This window comes from Garra rufa, chromosome 17 (assembly GCF_049309525.1).
Source record: "Garra rufa chromosome 17, GarRuf1.0, whole genome shotgun sequence".
Taxonomy (NCBI): domain Eukaryota; kingdom Metazoa; phylum Chordata; class Actinopteri; order Cypriniformes; family Cyprinidae; genus Garra; species Garra rufa.
In genome coordinates this window covers 5889576-5909938 of record NC_133377.1, presented here as the reverse complement: position 1 = coordinate 5909938, position 20363 = coordinate 5889576, and the positions used below count along the sequence as shown (strand labels likewise).

Sequence of the window (20363 nt, the reverse complement as noted above, 5' to 3'; positions counted from 1 at the left end):
ATGTGACCATTTTGCCACAGGCACATTTTTTCAGTGAATCTGGGTTCATTAATAAACAAGAAAATGGATTTACTAACTTGACTTGTTAATAGAATCTTGTAAATACTGTTTTGAAACACATACTTTATCTCTGTTTTATCTCTGTGGTGCTTAAATGTTGAGGTGACATTAGGCCATGCAAATAAAAGCATCTATTGTTTCTCTTTAAGCAATACCAGTGTGTATTGTACTATGCTCCTGTTATTTATATCCATTGGATCTCAATCTGGCTACTGTTCAGTGCCTTTATGAGGCTGTGTTATAAAATGAATTAAATAAAATTAAATGTGTTGGGTCGTTTGTTTAGATTAAACACTCGATTAAATCAAAGTTACAGTTTTGTGGCCTTTAGTCCCTGTCAGCTTAAGCTATCTCTATTCTAGTGTGATATATTTACAATTATTCTTCATTGTGCTCATCTCACTTTTTTGCCTTTTAGCTTGTTTGCTTAAAAATACTATTTTTTCAGAGTTTGGAGACTATTGTCAGTTCTCGGTGTCTGTTAGCAGAGTGTGACCCTGAGCAAAGTCTTTCTCTCTCTTTATCACATCTGATCATTCATTAGTGACAACATCTCCAGGCAACAAGCTGTTTCTACCAAAACAATGTCAATTACATCTTCAGGACAAAAACAGCACATGATTATACTGCACAGATCATTGTGTGGCTTTCACATCATGTATTTTTATTTTATTTCATTCAGAAGTTCAGAAAATATTCTCATAACATGATTTTTATGAAGTGATTTCGATATCCCTGTCAGGGATTTAATCTAGGATCTAGGAGTTGGTAATGCTGTACATGCCGTCTGTGGTCAAAACTTCTTTTGTTTCTAAGAAAGGCAAAGAAAGAGACATAGAAAGTAACCAAAAACATTTAAATATTTTAGTGAATATCCTTCCACTGTGGTTAAATCAAATACATGCCGGATACAAAAATTCGGAGAGGGATTTGAGTTCAGTGGTATTTTTATACTTTAACACCACAGAAGGCTGTTGTGGACAGCGAAGGAGAGCCGTCCAAGCCTCAATGATCAAGCTCTGTGAGCTACTCATATTCACGTAAACTTTAAAACATAGTCTGTGTGCCCTTTGATTTTCAATGCATTTAAATGTTTTGATGCTTTTATTGGCCTGAAATGTATAAGTTGTGTTGCTATTTTTGTCCAGCTCACAATTAAATCCAGCCATATGAAGTATCATCATGCTATACTGAAAAGACACATTCTTCACATACAGAAAAACAGGATGCATGACCTGTGCATGGCACTGTGGGTGAAACGCATTTCTTTCCGTGATGGAATAATTACATTAATCAAATTGACTTCAAAGCACGGTGAGCTGGAGAATGTCTCTATTAATAACTGTCAGGTTTTAGGCCATGGGGGTGTGTTTACTACCAAGTACCAAAAAACATTCATTGCTAAATGTCTGGTAAATACTAAAACACAATTATGTAGTTTACTGTCACTAAGCCTGTAAGGCTTTTATGAGACATTTATTACTTCCTTTCTGTGAATGGTTGTGTTAGATTGTGTTCTTAGCAGGCGTCATAACCATTACTTAACCTTTGACCCCACTGACAAATATGGGCCCACTTGTTGAAAGTATATTTCAAACTGAAATGTATGAGTGGTGCTTATTTGTCCGAAGATATCGTGGGAACCAAGTCATGAGTGCCCTTGTGAAAGAAGTACACTTTGAAACTTTTAAAAAGTTTTGCTTTCCAAGAATATACTTAATAACAAGCTGAAAGTAATGATTTCTGACACTTATTCACTTATCATAGAACAGAAACTGCAAATTATTTGCTTTTTGTGTCAAACCAAGGCTGTCATTACTAGTTTTACTGCTGTGTTCGACAATATAGATACTCATAGACTGATTACAAAACTATACAGGTATTTGATGGCATGATTTAAGATCCTTCCTTAAGTTTAGATCCTGTCTGATTGTTATCAATTTGTTTATTTAAACGAGGAATCATCTCAATTCTTGCCAGAGAAGTATGGTGTGCCACTAAGATCTGTCTTAGGCCCTTTGCTATTTTCAGAAGAAAAGAGGACCTCAGATGACAACAACACTTAACCAACATACAAAACTACTAAATTTTCTAAGTTTCATCGCAACATATAATCTTGGCTGTTAATAGTGATCACCGTTTGTTTAAATACATTTCATTAACTGCGTGATAGTCACCACTGATAAGCTACTCTGAAATGTAATGTAGAAACTTACATTTTTTTGTGAAGCTGCTTTGCAATGATTTGTATCGTGGAAAAACGCTATACAAACAAACATGAATTGAACTGAATTTATGAGATGTATTTCAGATTTGTTTTATATTAAATGCAATTATTTTTTTACTCTATATTTTACTCTATGTAGGACTTTTGTAATAGGGGTTGACTGATATGTTTTTCAGGGCAAATTCCGATACCGGTTATTACAGATCAAGTAGACTGACAACCGATATTTTGAATCGATATACAGTTGAGGTCAAAAGTTTACATACACCTTGCAGAATATGCTAAATGTTAATTGTTTTGCCAAAATAAGAGGGATCACACAAAATGCATGTTATTTTTTACTTAGTACTGACCTGAGTAAGATATTTCACATAAAAGATGTTTACATATAGTTCACAAGAAGAAAATAATAGTTGAATTTATAAAAATGACCCTGTTCAAAAGTTTACATACACTTGATTCTTAATACTGTGTTGTTACCTAAATGATCTACAGCTGTTTTTTGTTTAGTGATAGTTGTTCATGAGTCCCTTGTTTCTCCTGAACAGTTAAACTGCCTGCTGTTCTTCAGAAAAATCCTTCAGGTCCCACAAATTCTTTGGTTTTCCAGCATTTTTGTGTATTTGAACCCTTTCCAACAATGACTGTATGATTTTGAGATTCATCTTTTCACACTAAGGACAATTGAGGGACTCATATGCAACAAATAAGGGGCTCATGAACTGAACAAAACTAAACAAAAAAGTCAGTACTAAATAAAAAATGTTTTGTATGATCTCATTATGGTAAAATAGTTAACATTTTGCAGATTCTACAAGGTGTACAGTATGGAAACTTTTGACCCTTAATTGTATATGTCTGGTGTAGAAATAAGAATATCAAGGTCTCTGACAAAAACTTTCTTTTAAATTATTTTATCTGCAAATCGGTTTTGAAAATTACAGATACCTATAACTATAAAAATGCTTAATATCGGCACCGATAATCGGTCAACCCCTAATTTGAAATTATGATTGAGGTTAAAATTTAGTACATTTAAAATATATTTACATTAAATGGAATATCAAATAGCACACTACAGTTAAATTTATTTACAATTTACAGTATTTTAAATGTGCTTTACATTGATTTTCATAGTATGTTACACTATGGAAGTTAACAGCTACTAGAAACTTTAATTTTCCAAATTGTTCAAAATATTGTTTTTTTTATATATTGTCTTTTGTGTTCAACAGAACAAAGTAATTCATACAGGAGTTAAGTTTATTTTTTAAAAGTTTGATCAATAAGAATAGTCCTCAAAGCAGACCCACCGCAGGCAGTGCAGCTCAGTTTGGAGCTTCAGTGACATTGATGAGTGCGTCTTTACTGCTCTCAGTCCATTAAAGGGTCTGCGAGTGCAGGAACCAACATGCTTCAACCAGATGTGCAACAGCAACCCAGTAACCCTGCGTCTTCCTTTTGATATCTGTTATTTGTCACAGTTCCCATCACAGTTCCCACATATTAATGCCTTATTCTGCATGATCATATTTTAGATCTCTACCCCATTCTTAAACTTATCAACTACCCTAACTACAGTGAGGTCAATAAGTATTTGATCACCCTGTGATTTTGCAAGTTCTCTTACTTAGAAATCATGGAGGGGTCTACAATTTTCAGCATAGGTGCATTTTCACTGTGAGAGACAGAATCTAAAAATAAAAATCCGGAAATCACATTGTATGATTTTTTAACAGTTTATTTGTTAATTACTGTGTCAAATAAGTATTTGATCACTTGAGTCAAAAATTTTTAATATTTGGTACAGAAGCCTTTGTTAACAATTACAGAGGTCAAACAGTTCCTGTAGTTCTTCACCAGGTTTGCACACACTGCAGGAGGGATTTTGGCCCACTCCTCCATACAGATCTTCTCTAGATCTGTCAGGTTTCGGGGCTGTCGCTGAGTTTCAGCTCCCTCCAAAGATTTTCTATTGGATTTAGGTCTGGAGACTGGCTAGGCCACTCTAGAACCTTGAAATGCTTCTTACAGAGCCACTCCTTGGTTTTCCTGGCTGTGTGCTTTGGGTCATTGTCATGTTGGAAGACCCAGCCACGACCCATCTTTAATGCTCTGACTGAGGGAAGGAGGTTTTTGCCCAATATCTCACAATACATGGCCCCGTTCATCCTCTCCTTAATACAGTGCAGTCGTCCTGTCCCCTGTGCAGAAAAACACCCCCAGAGCATGATGCTTCCAGCCCCATGCTTCACTGTAGGTATGGTATTATTGGGATGATACTCATCATTCTTCTTCCTCCAAACACTGCGAATGGAGTTAAAATCAAAAAGTTCTACTTTGGTCTCATCTGACCACAGGACTTTCTCCCATGACTCCTCTGGATCATCCAGATCCCTGGCAAACTTCAGACGGGCCTGGACATGGGCTGACTTAAGCAGGGGAACCTTCCGTGCGATGCAAGATTTTAAACCATGACGTCTTAGTGTGTTAATGATAGTAGCCTTGGAAACGATGGTCCCAGCTCTCTTCACGGCATTGACCAGCTCCTCCCGTGTAGTTCTGGGCTGATTCTTCACCATTCTTAGCATCATTGATACCCCACGAGGAGAGATCTTCCGTGAGGCCCCAGTCCAAGGGACACTGACAGTCATCATTAGCCTCTTCCATTTTCTGACAATTGCTCCAACAGTTGTTGTTTTTTTCACCAAGCTGCTTGGCAATTGCCCCGTAGCCCTTTCCAGCTTTGTGAAGGTCTACAATTTTGTCTCTTGTGTCTTTTGACAGCTCTTTGGTTTTGCCCATGTTGCTACTTAGACTTTGGCTGATTGTGGTGTGCACAGGTGTCTTTATGACAGCTTACGACCTCAAACAGGTGCTACTAATTTAGAATCATGAGCAAAGTGTAGCTGGACTATTTAAAAGCAAAATAACAGGTCTTTGAGGGTCAGAAATCTGGCTGATAAGCAAGTGATCAAATACTTATTTGACACAGTAATTCACAAATAAATTGTTAAAAAAATCATACAATGTGATTTCCGGATTTTTATTTTTAGATTCTGTCTCTCACAGTGGAAATGCATGTATACTGAAAATTGTAGACCCCTCCATGATTTCTAAGTAAGAGAACTTGCAAAATCACAGGGTGATCAAATACTTATTGACCTCACTGTATTAATAAGCAGCAAATTAAGAGTTTATTAAGGAAAAAGTCATAGTTAATAGTTATATATACTTTTTTTAAGTTACAGGGAATGGAAAACAGTCAGGAAATGAAAACACGTAGCTGCTTCCAGTTGATTGATAAGGCTTGGAACGTTTTTAGTATTGTTCTGATGTGAGGTTGATATGGAGGATGTTTGCTACATTACCTCACTAAATACACTGTGAAAATGTTCTCAGCATTCCTTTTGTCAGCTATCATATTTTCCTAAAACAAGGCGAACCCTAACGTCCACACAAAGACACTTTCACTATTGGTTTTAAGATGTTGAAATGACTGCAAACAATAGCGATGGAGGCTTGTAATCAACTGACACAGTCAATCCAGTTTTCCCTCTCAGTTGCTACCAACCTAAATCACAAGAAGCAGAAGCAGTAAATGTTGAGTTTCTCCTGTCTAATTTGTTGGACAGGATGACAGGCAAATATGCCACCTGGATTACTGCTGTGAGACAAACACGACTTACTATGACAGAAGAAGACGAACATTAGCATTTCAGTGGACTGAAGGTTCTGCGAAGATCATCACAATTCAGTACGGAAACTAATTATATCAGAAGGGCTTTAGGTGATCATTAAGACATATTGACTTCATTAGTGAAATTAGGAAGTATCTGGAGTCTGTCATATGGTATATATGCTCTGAAATAACAAAATCAGTCTTGTGACTCATTAATGAACTCTCTATGAATTTTGTACAGAGATGTCAGATACATTTTTTATCAAGCAAAATTTGATTTAAAATCAAAAACAGCTCCCTAATTAGCGTGTATGTGTGTGTTACCTTAACAAGCTAATAACACAAAGAGCAGTTCTGTCTATGCTAATGGACATGGTGTGATTCTGATACAGAACAGACAGAAGTTTTCTGAAAACAGACACTAACTAGTGTTATATAAGGACAGAAAGTCCAATGCCAAATCAGTGTTTGCATTTATATTCCATTTACAAAATCCACCGCACGAGTTTTGGGACAGTGGAACACAAAATAAAAAAGTCTTGCAGAGTTTGTAAGCTGCTTTATTAAAATCTGGCAACCTGATCTCATGACGAAAACGTACCTCTCTGAACTTTTTCGCAAGACCAATAAGTACATATCACTGCAGTTTCCAACAGAAACTAATACTAGAGGCCGTAAAAAAAGTGAGCACTTGTAATTGTTTTCGTACACAGTTACGATTACAGCTCATTATGTTTCGCTATTCAGATGTAACAAGCTTGCTCTGTAGCTCAGCCGGCACGGTATTGGGTTTAAGATGTGGAATCCTTGGGTACAAATCCCGTGAAAAACATGGCTCATGATGATAGAGCTGAAAGATGAGAGATTGAAAAACAAGTTAAAACAGCATGCTTGCTATTGTGTTTTTACATTACATTGCATTAGAGTTATAGCCTATAACACAGAACTGTGGGGACATGTACAAAACCAACATCACATAAAATGTACCATATGTACGCTCATCTGTTTCCTGGGAAAAAAAATTAACACCCTTTTAGCGCCACTCAGTGGACATTTCACATCGAATATGTAACGTATGTACGTATGTGGCGGTACGTATTCCGCGTCTTGCGAAAACGTTCCCACAGGTACATTTTCGTCATGAGATTAGGCTCAAATCTGGCCTGTTGTAATTAGTCACAACACATAATTTCACTGTATGGAAATTGGCAGCATAATCATTCTTCAAAATATCTTGTTTTGTGTTCCACTGGGGAAAGGAAGTCATACAGATTTGAAACAACATGATGAAACAAGATGACAGAATTAAAATTTTTGGGAGCATTAACCATCAGACGACTATCAGCTGAATTCAACCCTAACCCTCTAGTTATTTACTATAAATATCATGAGTGTAGGACACGGCTATCCAGAAAGGTATGACAGTGCAAAATGCAGTAACCACTGTTTTAACTACGTTATGAATAATGCTGCTTGGACAAGAGAGGCTTCTGATTTTATATGCTGACTTTAGCTTACCTTGTGCATTACGAAAAATGCATCACATATATTTAACTGCAGTCCCACCGAAACACACAAGCTCTCCTCTGACACACATAAAGCAGCCACTGCTATCACTGAAGCACTGTCCAGTCAATACAAGCTGCTTTCTATGGCCTTGAGAATTCATTGCAGACCTTTGCATCAGACAACTCAAATCAAGCCTGGTCATACGCCTGCTAAACTACAGCTTGTTTGCAGACGAATATGTGAATATTGAATACAATTTAATTAAAATCTGAATGTGTAAGTGTAAGTCCACCCTCAGTGTGTTTATTTGAGTCTTTTAGGATAAATCGGCGGCATGTTATAGCAAATGTGAGTGTGCTTTCTCACAGAGTGAATGCTAATTCTGAACTCTTTACATTGACATTCACAGGTAAGCAAGCCAAGCACTGGGTAGGCTAGAGAAAACTGCAGACTTCAGCACAATGACCTACTTCATTAACAGAACTAGCATTAAAGCACCAGCAAGGCTGATGACATAGTGTGTTAGCATCAAATGAATCTTGTTTGACAAAGATGAAGTTGGGTCACAATCTATAGACTATTACAACACTCCTATTCCTGTGCATTTAACATTTGGAATTGCTGAGTAATACAAATGAACTACTTATAAACTTATGAGTATAGTTCTATCATTTTAGCATTGTAATGGATATGACGATGTTAATGTATTTGGTCTTGGCGGAAGTGATCTGCTAGACTGCTAAATTGCTGCTGCTGTTGGTTATTTCTGTTTTTTGTAGATTATTGCTGCTGCTGCAAAGCAAGTACAGGAACTTGCTAGTGCCAATACATACGCCGATATAGTGCTGTGAGTATTTAAGACATACTGCTGCTGCACAAATAGCGTATATAATAACCCATAGTTGATCTAAACAGGTGGAGCTAGGGAGGTGGAGGGTTTCAGAAGAGCTCTGAAAGCATGCTGCGAAATGTTCAAGTGAATGCTAACTAGCCACTTAAATGTAAAGCAGCAACCTCATTGGTTGTGTATGCAACATGAACCTTCTAACCTGTGACAAGCAGTTTAACGCTGTAAATATCATCAGTTTGTGGTGAAGACCCATCAGTCTGTGCCATCTAGAGTGTCATGAAAGAATTTGGCATTTCACCCAAAAATTTTACACCAAACTTGTATGACTTCTTCTGTGGAAGATAAAATATATAAAAAAGATATAAGGACAATAGCGTAACTGATGAAAGAATCTTCATTTTTGAGCTATTAAAGGCACATTTTCAGTAAACAATATTTAAAGGGATAGTTCACCAAAAATGAAAATTCTGTCATTAATAACTCACCCTCATGTCGTTCCAAACCGCAAGACCTTAGTTCGTCTTTGGAACACAAATTAAGATATTTTTGATGAAATGCAAGAGCTTTCTGACCCTCTATAGACAGCAAGGGTCCTACTATGTTTAATGTCCAAAAATATCCTAATTTGTGTTCCGAAGATGAACAAAGATCTTACGGGTTTTGATACAACATAGGGGTGAGTAATTAATGAGTTTTCATTTTTGTGTGAAGTATTCCTTTAATTTTATCCCAGCTCACATATTTGTACTTCATTTGTTGGTCGTAAAGTGTACAAGCTGGCTTTAGTGTTGTCTCCTTGCCTCTAACAAGCTAAATCAATTTGTCTGTAATAGAGGAAATGGCCGTACCAGGCCCTATTACATTCAGACACAATGGCTTTATGTTGGGACCTTTTCTATTCTGCCCAGCATTACCTTCTAAATGAGAGCAATAAAAACAAAACTCCAGTTAAAACACTTTTCTAAATGACTTGAAACAACTGTTTGAGTTCAGAAAACAGGTTGACATTGGCAGGGATTCTTGAAACAACATTTGCCTTCGGTTGCAGCTCAAGATATAATAAAGGGAACTGGTCTCCTCCCTGAGGAACCCTGAACAGTGTGAGAACAAATCCAATCCTGAGGTCACTGGTGCAGGGGGATTAATTGGAGTGTGCTCTGAAATCCTATTAAAACAAACATTAAAAATGTTACCAATTTCTATTTTGGGTATGGAAGAATTTCCCTTCACTGACACAGATTATCCGCTGTTCTGTAACTCTCTTTGGCACTGTGCTTGATTGAAGCACTTTTAACTGAAACTTCAAAGGGGGAAGGATGTGCACGCGCCTACACCAGTCACAGAATTCAAAGGGATTAGTCGAGTGCTGCTCATGGGATAATAAAAAAATGGAATATCTAGCCCACCACAGCCTGTTGCTGTGGAATTATTAATTACTACATCCAACCTCTGAGATGAGCCCTGGAGTGTAGCTTCTCACTGTGTTTTGTGGAAACAGGTGGAAGGTTTGAAAACCAAATACAACCTGGTCTCATGTTGAAAACATACCTGTGGGAACATTTACGCAAGAGGCGAAATACGTACCACCATGTACGTATTGTGACATATTCGATGTGAAATGTCCACTGAGTGGTGCTAAAAGAGTTTTTTCCCCCATAACAGATTAACGTACATACGGTACATTTTATGTGATGTTGGTTTTGTGCGTCACCTGATTTGAAATGTCCGTTGAGTGGCGCTATAACTCTAATGCTCTGTGACGTTTTAAAATGACATACCATCTGCACTACACCTAAACCTACCCAACAGTATGAACAAAAGTGAATGTGACATAAAAACGCAATTGCAAGCATGCCGTTTTAGCTTGTTTTTCGATCTCTCAACTTTCAGCTCTTTCATCATGAGTCATTTTTTCATGGATTCATACCCAAGGATTCCATACCCTGAGTCCAATTCTGTGCCAGCTGAGCTACCGAGCATGCTTGTTATGTCCGGAAACATATGGAGCTGTAATCATAACTGTGTCATGAGACCAGGTAGACCAAATAGTATGAGTCTGCTGGGATTTTTCAAGTCTTTTTCCCCCAAAATATACAGTTCATATGCAGGTCAACCTTGCTGAAACAAACAAGTAAAAAATTTAAATTTGCAAAGCAGAATGACTCCATGCCATTCACATAGACGCAAAAATGTGGGACACAGAAAACCGAAAGGTCTTGAGGCACATTTTTTAAACAATGAAAATTCTTTTTCTGGAGAATCACAACAAAAAGTCAACACAAATATTATTGCAATTTAAAAGAACTGTTGTCTATTTGAATACATTTTAAAATGTAATTTATTCCTGTGATTTTAAAGATTAATTTTTAGCATGATCCTTCAGAAATCATTCTAATATGCTGATTTGCTGCTCAAGAAACATTTCTTCTTATCAATGTTGATATTATTATATATATAGTTTTAAAATTATATGCTTATTATATCATATTGACATGGTTATATGTTTTTTGTGGAAGCCATGATCATTTTTTCATGATTCTTTGATGTATAGAAAATTTAAAAGAACAGCATTTGAAACAGCCATTGACTATGGAAAAAAAAAACTATGGAAGTCAATGGCTACCAGCAAAAGTCTGGATACCAACATTCTTCAAAATACCTTGTTTTGTGCTCAGAAAAAGAAAGAAACTCATACAGGTTTAGAACTTGATAAAGAGTAAACTCATTAACTGCATTACAATAGTCATTGGCCACTTTATTATGCTGTAGTTCAGTTATAATACTTTAGCAATTTATAATATTTTGTTACATTGAATCCATCTTTGTGTCTTATCTAGTTACATTTGAACTAGATAAGACACAAAGATGGATTCTGCATATATGGGAATAGAGGTCAAGCAGCACTTGATGTGGTTTGTATTATTTTGCTGTGTAATGGCCATGAGAATTGTCTTACTTCCGAAAGCAAAGCAATCTTACAAGGATAGTTCACCCAAAATGAAAATGTGATGTTTATCTGCTTACCCCCAGGGCATCCAAGATGTAGGTGACTTTGTTTCTTCAGTAGAACACTGAAGATTTTTTAACTCAAACCATTGCAGTCTGTCAGTCATATAATGGCAGTCAATAGGACTTTGAGAGTCAAAAAAACATACACAGACAAAACCAAATTAAACCCTGCGGCTTGTGATGATACATTGAGGTCTTAACACACAAAACAATCGGTCTGTGCCAGAAACTAAACAGTATTTATATCATTTTTAACCTCTGATCCACCACCTACATCTTGGATGCCCTGGGGGTAGTCAGATAAACATCAAATTTTCATTTTAGGGTGAACTATCCCTTTAATGTGAGCTGATACTGTACATCTACATGGAAACCATCAACTGTGGATCTTAATAACTCACTCAGAGTGATAATCAATTTTATGCCCCATTACCCACCATGCTTTGATGCCATCCCACAGTGCATTTGGCACTCTGGGATGACTGCTAAATGACATTTAGTGAGTATTTCTCGTTGCTACTGTCACAGTGTTTACACTCAAATACTACACTATAACCAAACTTTAACTGACATCCAAACATTCACATCTATATAATATATAGCTTCTCTCAAAAAACTTTTTTTTTGCCTTTTTAAAACTTTATCTAAAAGTATTATAGTATCATTTACAGTATATGTTTTTTAACATTTGTGCTGCACTTTTAGCTTTGATATAAATTGTTAGTGTCCATTTGCTGCTATAAATTCGAAGCAGCGTGCTTGTAGTTTTCAGAGGAAAAAAAGACAGTCACACTACATCTTATGACTCGTCTTGCATATTGTGTAAGCTTTTCCAGTTATTACAGGAGTATGACACAAACTCTTTTTGAACTTGTTTTGACTGCTAAAACAAGATTAGAGATGAACTTGTGTGTGGAAAATCCCACACTGGATTCTAATGAGCATTTAGTTTGGACCACACACAAACAGAGTTTCTGCTGAACAACAGACTGACAGCACTGCCAGAGTAAGAGGATTTCCCTCAAAACAACAGCACGCCCGCTTTCTCCTTTCTTCTTCAACTGTACTTCTGTTAGGGACTGAGATGCTTTCTTCCCTCTCTAGAGGTTACTGAAGGTCAGTCTGTGGTTCGTCTAGTTCAGAATGTTCAGTTTTCTGATGCGACAGGGACAGTGTGACATTTGATCATAAACAAGGACACAAAGTAGAGTTGGGGTACTCGGACTTGTACTCGGACTCGAGTCCGGTCTCGAGTACAATTTTTAGCGGACTCGGACTTGTCACGGACTCGGATGCATTTTGACTCGGACTTGACTCGGACTTGAGCTTTTCGGACTCGGGAATTATTGCCGAGTCCAGCCGAGTCCAGGGACAGTTGATGGAAATTTTACTGACTCGATGCATTATTACGAAAGTGACATTCAGTATTATTGGCATGTGTTTTAAAGTCTTGCCGGTACTTGAAAGCCTGCCTCTCAGTCAGCGCACAATGCTGAATTAAACTCTTTCTCTATTGCTACACACTTACACGAAAGGTAATGTCAAAATGCATCGTCTTGGAGAGCATTCATGTAAATGCTATCGGTTTTGTGTTGAGTTAGAAATACAGATGTGTCAAAATATATGATCTGTGCGTCCGGTCTTAAAGCGACAGCAGTGTAAACCTGCCACAGACTGCGTCATAATCAAACAACAAAATAAAAAGAGAAAATCACTCACTGCTCTTGATTGAAGCAGTTTAGCAATTTTAATAAGAATCATCTATATTTATTATATACGGTGAAGATTGTAGAGAGTTTTATTTTTACATTTATTACTTCATTAAATGTTTGTAGTACACTATTTCTGTGGTATACTTTACTATATAGATCAATCTGAAAAACGTATAAAACTATTTCATTTGTATTTTGATTATTATATTTATTTATGCTTTTGCTTGTAATTAATTATTAGACTGTTTATTTTCCTTCAGTAAGCTTGAGAATGTTTTACTTACTTACTTGGGTGTGCATTATTTTCTAATAATTCAATGGCCCGTTGTCAATAGACCAATTTGGAGTAGACGTTACAGTTATGTCAGTAAAAAAATACTATTTAAACCTATAACATTTTACATTTACCTATTTTATCACAGAATTCAGAATTTTTTTATGTCGTTTATATGTTGTATTTAAGACTTTAGAACTCAATTTAACGCAGCAATAGCAAGTTTGTCAGTTCTGAGGGAAAAAATAAACTCATGACTTTAGCTGAGAGGAAAAGGGAGAATGTATTTTCTTATCAGAATTGTGAGATATAATCTCGAAATTGAGAAAATAAAGTCAGAATTTTATTCTTTTATTCCATGACTTCCATGTCATTAACCCTCACAGCCTCATTTTCATCTAAGAAAAATATGTCACTAGCTGTCCATCTCTTCACCTACCCCTCCCTTTATCACAGATTCATTCTTTTACTCGTAGGTACAGTCCTGTCCTTCCCTTATAATTCCCACATTGTCCTTCCCACATTCTAAAAGCTGTTTCACTCTGAAATATGTCATAATATCAAGTCAGTCATAACTTCTGTTACATGACTTTAAGTTTGCTGAGCAGGACACTAATGAGATGGTGTGAAATAAAAAAATCAAAATGGCAATATGCAACAGAGGTTTCCTTTTGTTACATTTAAATTGTCATTGCCTTATTGTAGTTGTACAAATTAAAACAAGGTTAAGATACTGTTTTTAGATACTGTAAAAACAGTAGTTTTTAGTTGGACTCGGTCGGACTCGACTCGGACTCGACCCATTTGGACTCGGACTTGAGTCCGACTCGCCCCATTTTGGACTCGGACTTGACTCGGACTCGACTGGTTAAAGACTCGGACTCGACTCGGACTCGACTTACGTGGACTCGACCCAACACTAACACAAAGTCTCAAAAACAACATTTCTCAACCTCTTATGCATGAATAGTTAATAGAAGTCATACATATTAAAAGTGTCTTGGATTTCAGTGTTGAATTCAACCTAGTATTGTGTTCAATGAAAAACGGTGAAACAATTGAGTCAATGATTTACATGGCATTTATATGTTGGTCTAATAAAAAAAATCTTGGTTTTAGGTTTAAAGACCTTTTTAATGTGGTTTTAATGTGCAGAACACATACTGCAAAAATGATTGTGGCCTTTATTTTTTATGATCCAAAGTAACTTTTTTTCAAGATTTGCTGGTAGTAATTACTATTGCATTACTTCTTATAATTATGCATTGTAAAGATTTTTCAAAAATTCTTCCTGCATCATAAAAAACTTACAAGGAATTAATTATTTTTTTGAAATAGCTACTTTTAAAAGTTCTGGAACATGCAAAATGTCAAAAACAAAATAAATAAATGCATACTCTAGCAGTCAAAAGTTTCTGAACAGTAAGATTTTTTACATTTTTTAAAGAACTCTCTTTTGCTCACCAAGCATGCATTTATTTGATCCAAAGTAGAGCAAAAACATCTAAAATAACTGTTTTCTATTTGAATATATTTTAAAATGTAATTTATTCCTGTGATTTTAAACCTGAATTTTTAGCATCATTACTCCAGTCTCCAGTGTCACATGATCCTTCAGAAATCATTCGAATATTCAGATTTGCTGTTTAAAAACCTTTTATGTTGAAAACAGCTGAGTAAATTTTTTTTTAGGTTTTTTTGATGAATAGAAAGTTCAGAAGAACAGCATTTATCTAAAAACAGAAATCTTTTGTACTATTATAAATGTCTTTATCATCACTTTTAAGTTTGTTTTGCCAAATAAAAATTCTCAGATATCTTTTGATCCTGAAAAAAATGTACTCAACTGTTTCAAATATTGATAACAATAAATGTTTCTTGAACAGCAAATCAGCATATTAGAATGATTTATGAAAGATCAAGTGACATTAAAGACTAATATATTTAATTAGAAAGCAATTATTTTAAATAGTAAAAATATTTCACAATATTACTGCTTTTGCTGTATTTTGTATCAAATAAATGCAGATTGGTGAGCAGAAAAGACATTTAAAATCTTACTGTTCAAAAACTTTTGACTGGTAGTGTACATTAATAATTTTAAGAATTAGAACTGAAAAAAAACCTTTGGTTGTATGAATTAACATTAAAAAAATGTTAAAACATTTTGCCTTTTACAAAATGTTCTGAAAAGATTTCCTGCTGGATTTTAATATGATACAATGATGTACGCAATCTAGTTGAACATTCACTAGATACATAATATTTGTTGAGCAAACTAATGCAATGAGTGTTATCTTCTCTAAGACTCCTGAAAATCTCATTCGAAACTGTAGCAGCACTGACAGGTGTATTATCACAAGAAAGCTCTATAGCTCAGTCTTTCTTTTCAGTTCCTGCTTCCCGCCGCAGTCTGACCCTCCCCCAGTCCCACTTGAACTGCAGCCTGGTTCACTGGGATGAGCGATCTGTCAGAGTTATGTCCAGTGTTAATCATCATTCACGTGACCATGGAGAGAGATCCAACGTATTGGATTTCTCACCGTGAGCCCTGGTTCCCCAGTGCATGACTTGATTCCTGCAGCTCAGACACTGATGGGATGTGGAGAACTCATTCTTCCATAATCCAGCGTCCATCTATCAATCTCTAACATCACTCACTAATGGCTCAAGGACCTTGAGAGTCTTCGGTTGAATAGTTTGCTGCACACAAGGTGGAGCTCAGCTACAAGTACACTTATTTTCCTCTAAATATTTAAACCGATACAGACCATTGGACACACGCATGCAGCACTGCCTCCACAGGGGCCGACCCCTCTGTTGTGTATTCTGCCCAGTCACGCGTGAGGAGAGAGACTGCTATGTTGGAATGCATTCACATTCAGTTCTTCTGAATAAACAGCTCGATGAATGAGTAAAGCTATGCATGAAGACAATCCAAGGAAAAGTGTACAACAGTCGCTCAATAAAGCATAGCATTCAAACTATTGTTCCAAAGTCAGAGCTCATTTTTACAGTTTCATAATTTTTTGTCTTTAGACAAACATATGTTTTACATTTAGTCATTTCGGTCATGACTGGAAAGGGCCATTTACCCCCCCAAAAAAACGAAAAAGAAAATTCTGTCATTAATTACTCAACCCTCATGTCGTTCAAAACCTGTAAGACCTTCGCTCATCTTCAGAAGACAAATTAAGATATTTTTGATGAAATCTGAGAGCTTTCTGACCCTGAATAGACAGCAACGCAACCATGTTCAAGGCCTAGAAAGGTAGTAAGGGCATTGTTAAAATAGTCCATGTGATATCAGTGGTTCAACCATAATTTTACGAAGCTACAAGAATACTTTTTGTGCGCAAAGAAAAAAATGACTTTATTCAATAATTTCTTTGGAGCATATTCAGACTAAATAATTCGATCAACACAAAAAAATAAGCATCTAAATGCTTGAATCTGACTGCTTTCTTCACAAAGACCCGCCCCTCTTTATTACTGTTGTGAATTATTACTACATGCAGTGTAAAAACATTGCGGAGCAAAGAGGAAACTGACAACATGCCGACAGACAAGACAGAGCAGGTTACTTTAGGTATGAAACAAAGCCTTAGCTTTCAAATTTTTTGAGAAATTCAAACAATAAATACCGTTTTGTGGCTCTTTAATGTGTCGTGACAGATTGGTCTCAGTTCAAGTGTCACATGAACTGTTCATCTCTTCCTCTATTGTATTGTTTATATTAATTTGGACCAGAGACGTTGTCAGCGTATGACAGCCACAATCTCATCCACATCGCTATAAAATATACCATCCTGTGTAGAATTCAAATGAATACAATGCGTTTTATGGTTTGCGCTGATTCGCGCATATGATTAAGTGACACAGTGCAAAACCAGACTAAATTCGCCTCAGTGGAAAGCATATTTACACTAAATCGTCTCAATCGTTCCCTATCACCTATATAGTGAACTGCATGCCATTCACCGTACAGAAAATACTAACTCTGTGAACAAGTGACTGATTTCAGCCGCAGCAGTGCAGGGTGATGTCATCAAAACTGTTGATCCATTTTGACGGAAGTTAGAGACTGTAAGTTTTGAATGCTTCTATCTAGTAAATGCAGATTTTTTCATTGTTTTGGAGCACCCGCTTAACCTTAAGGCTAACATATTCATATGAAAAGCCAAAAATTTTGATTTTGATTTCATGGGGACTTTAACAGGCATTTTCTTTATTTTATTGGCATAAAAGGATATGGCAAACAAAATGGTTACGAAGCATTTTCATAACATGTTGATAAAGGGGACGCCGTAGCATTTGGACATAATGCGCCCTGCACACACAAATGACATTACTGCTAATAGGCTAATTTCCTCTTTCCATTTTCTCTACAGAGATATTTTGATCTAGGAGATTTTACGTCGTATGAAAAGTGAGGTGCCTTACAAAGCAAGTCAGATTAGTGAAATGTTCCACTTGAGAACAGGCATCTAGCTTTTTTTTTTTTTTTAATAAGACACAACCAAGTCAAGGATGAAAGGGATGTGTTTGACAGGAGATTTGTTCGTCTCTGTAAACAGCAGCTCTTTTTGACATGCACTTTTGATTTTATTTTCTGTCCGGTGTCTTATTGCTTACATTCCCCTGTGATTTCAAATGACAGGGAACTGACTGTCTCAAAGCCACTCAAAGTCACAGAACCGTCCTGACACTGATGAACATTAGTACCAAACCTTTGGTCAAAGACCTCCTCTGTTGAAAATGAGAGGTTGCACAAAACAGAAAGACTGAACGCTTAATAACAGAGCTGTGATTGCAGGGAATTTGAGGAAAACAAGCCGTAAATGATAGACTTATGATGGGTTTACAGCAATTTCCATTTCAATAACACTCCCAAACCACTGAAACAACTCACTGGAATGCAGGAAGAGACACCTGGATCTCTTTCCCTCCCATACTGATAAAAGCACAAAATCTCTCAGGATTCCCACACTAAAAGAAATCCACCAAAAGTATGATGGCACTAACATGGTTTGTTGGACATGTGTTGGCATTAGAAATTACCTTTGAAATTAAAATTAATTAATGAATTAAATCTTGAATCTTATGAAATATTAAGAACTGTCAAAGAAAAATTGTTAAACAAAGCTTATATTTCAGGAACATCATGCCCTTAGGTGCCTAAATATAAAAAGATAATTAGGTTTTAGTATCTCACAATTCAGACTTTTTTTGCTGAGAAATGCACCATGCAAACTCTTTTCTCGGAATTCCACGATATGAACTCACAATTCTGACTTTTTTTCTCAGAATTGCATGATATTAACTCAACTGCTAGTTATAAAGTCAGAATTGCACGACAAACTCACAATTATGACTGTTTTCTGAGAATTGCATGATATAAACTCACAACTGCGAGAAATAAAGTCAGAATTGTGTGTTATAAACGTACAATTGCGAGTTATAAAGTCAAATATTGAGGGTGGCGAAGACTGACATGTCCTCAGAATATCTTGCAATTGTGACTTTTAAAAATAAAACAAAAAATAAACAAATAGATAAAATTAATTAATTAATTTGTTAGTATTAGTATTATTATTGTCTTTTTTTTTCTTACAATATCTCTATAGTTAGGCCATAATGTGGCCATATTGTGCAACATTTACTCATGGATTGGTTCATAAAATGTATACAATTTTAAATTTTAATATACATTTTTATAAAAGGTTTAAATTTGTGATGCAGGTACTATCTTATTGTATTTTATTTATTTTTATTTTTATAATGTTAAAATTATACTTCCATGGTTTGCTGGACAGTGCTATTTAGTTTTCAATTATATGAATTATTATTATTATTATTATTATACATTTTTTTATTATTATTTTATTTCAAGCTATTATTTTTTTAATAGTTAATAAAAACAAATCTGGTACCGAAATAGTATAAGGGAATATTTTGAAGTACTTTATATCATGTATATAATAATCATTCAGTACAATGGTATCTGATACCATGGTACCTTCACAGTATGTTTTTTGTCTGTATCACATTAGTAATCAATCAATATGAGTTTTCACTGAGAGAGTATTTTTTTCCCTTCAAAATACTCAATACTGATATCCCCCAATTGAAGTCACCATACATAACACAGCATATTCAAATCAAATCAAATCTAAATAAATAAAGCACTGCCAGAAAACTTATTTATAGTATCTAAGCTGGGCAACAACAAACACTTTATAAATTGCGAAATACAGCATTTCCCATTTTTTCCTACCTGTTTTGAATTTATCCACATGTCTAAAGTGCCAGATGGACTTTACTCTGTTAGCGTTCTGACTGCTGGTAAGGTTAGCCTGGGTTTTCTTCTTGCTGTTGGAGTTCCCCATGGCATTGATCTCAGGGCCCACCGGCTCTAGACTCCCCAAACCCACCGGACTGCCTCATATGGACGCTTATTCAAATGCTCTCGCTCCCTCCTGCTCTCAACGCCTGAATATTCCTGTTCCCGCTCAGCGCTCCAGCTGCCGCAGCGGGGACAGAGATGTCCCGCTCTCTGCTGTGCGTGTGATTCTGTGTGTGTGAGACCCTCCCTCCTCGCCTCTGTTGTTCAGACCACACCGCTCTCAGCGATGATCAGTCACAGCTCACTCCAGCCACTTGGAATGTGAGGAAGGAGGGATATGTGCTTGTTTCAGCCACTCATGCTTGTATACACACACAAACACACATTGAAGCACTAACACTTGTGTAATGGATGCAGTTTAACTATCAGGATTCACATATTTGAGTATATCCTGTATTGTCTCTCACTCTTTCCTCCGTGTGTTTTATAGAGCTTGCCTTAGGCAGTTCATACCTCCGTTTGCACGGTTGCCTGCTTTTATTTCCTTTGCCTTTATCCACTAAATCCCAACGACTCCATCCAAGAAATGTTTTCCTAAACAGTAGGTGGGTGAATCTTATGAACGCTGTTAAGAACTGTCTAAAGGAAAATTGTAAAAAGAAGCTTATTTTTTAGGAACATCATGCCCTCAGTT

General features: G+C 36.2%; 1 protein-coding gene across 3 annotated transcripts in view; it reads right to left on the bottom strand.

Moving 5' to 3' along the window:
- nhsl3 (NHS like 3) overlaps positions 1–20363 on the bottom strand; it is a 70964-nt gene that overhangs the window by 28728 nt on the left and 21873 nt on the right. The window contains exon 1 of one of the 3 annotated variants that reach the window (XM_073822063.1): positions 19601–19866. The exons of the other annotated variants lie outside the window; for them this stretch is intronic. Within the exon in view, the coding sequence (XP_073678164.1) occupies positions 19601–19712 (112 nt within the window). The 5' untranslated portion in view covers positions 19713–19866. Of the gene's footprint in view, positions 1–19600; positions 19867–20363 lie in introns of those variants that run through there. 3 annotated transcript variants of the gene reach the window in all.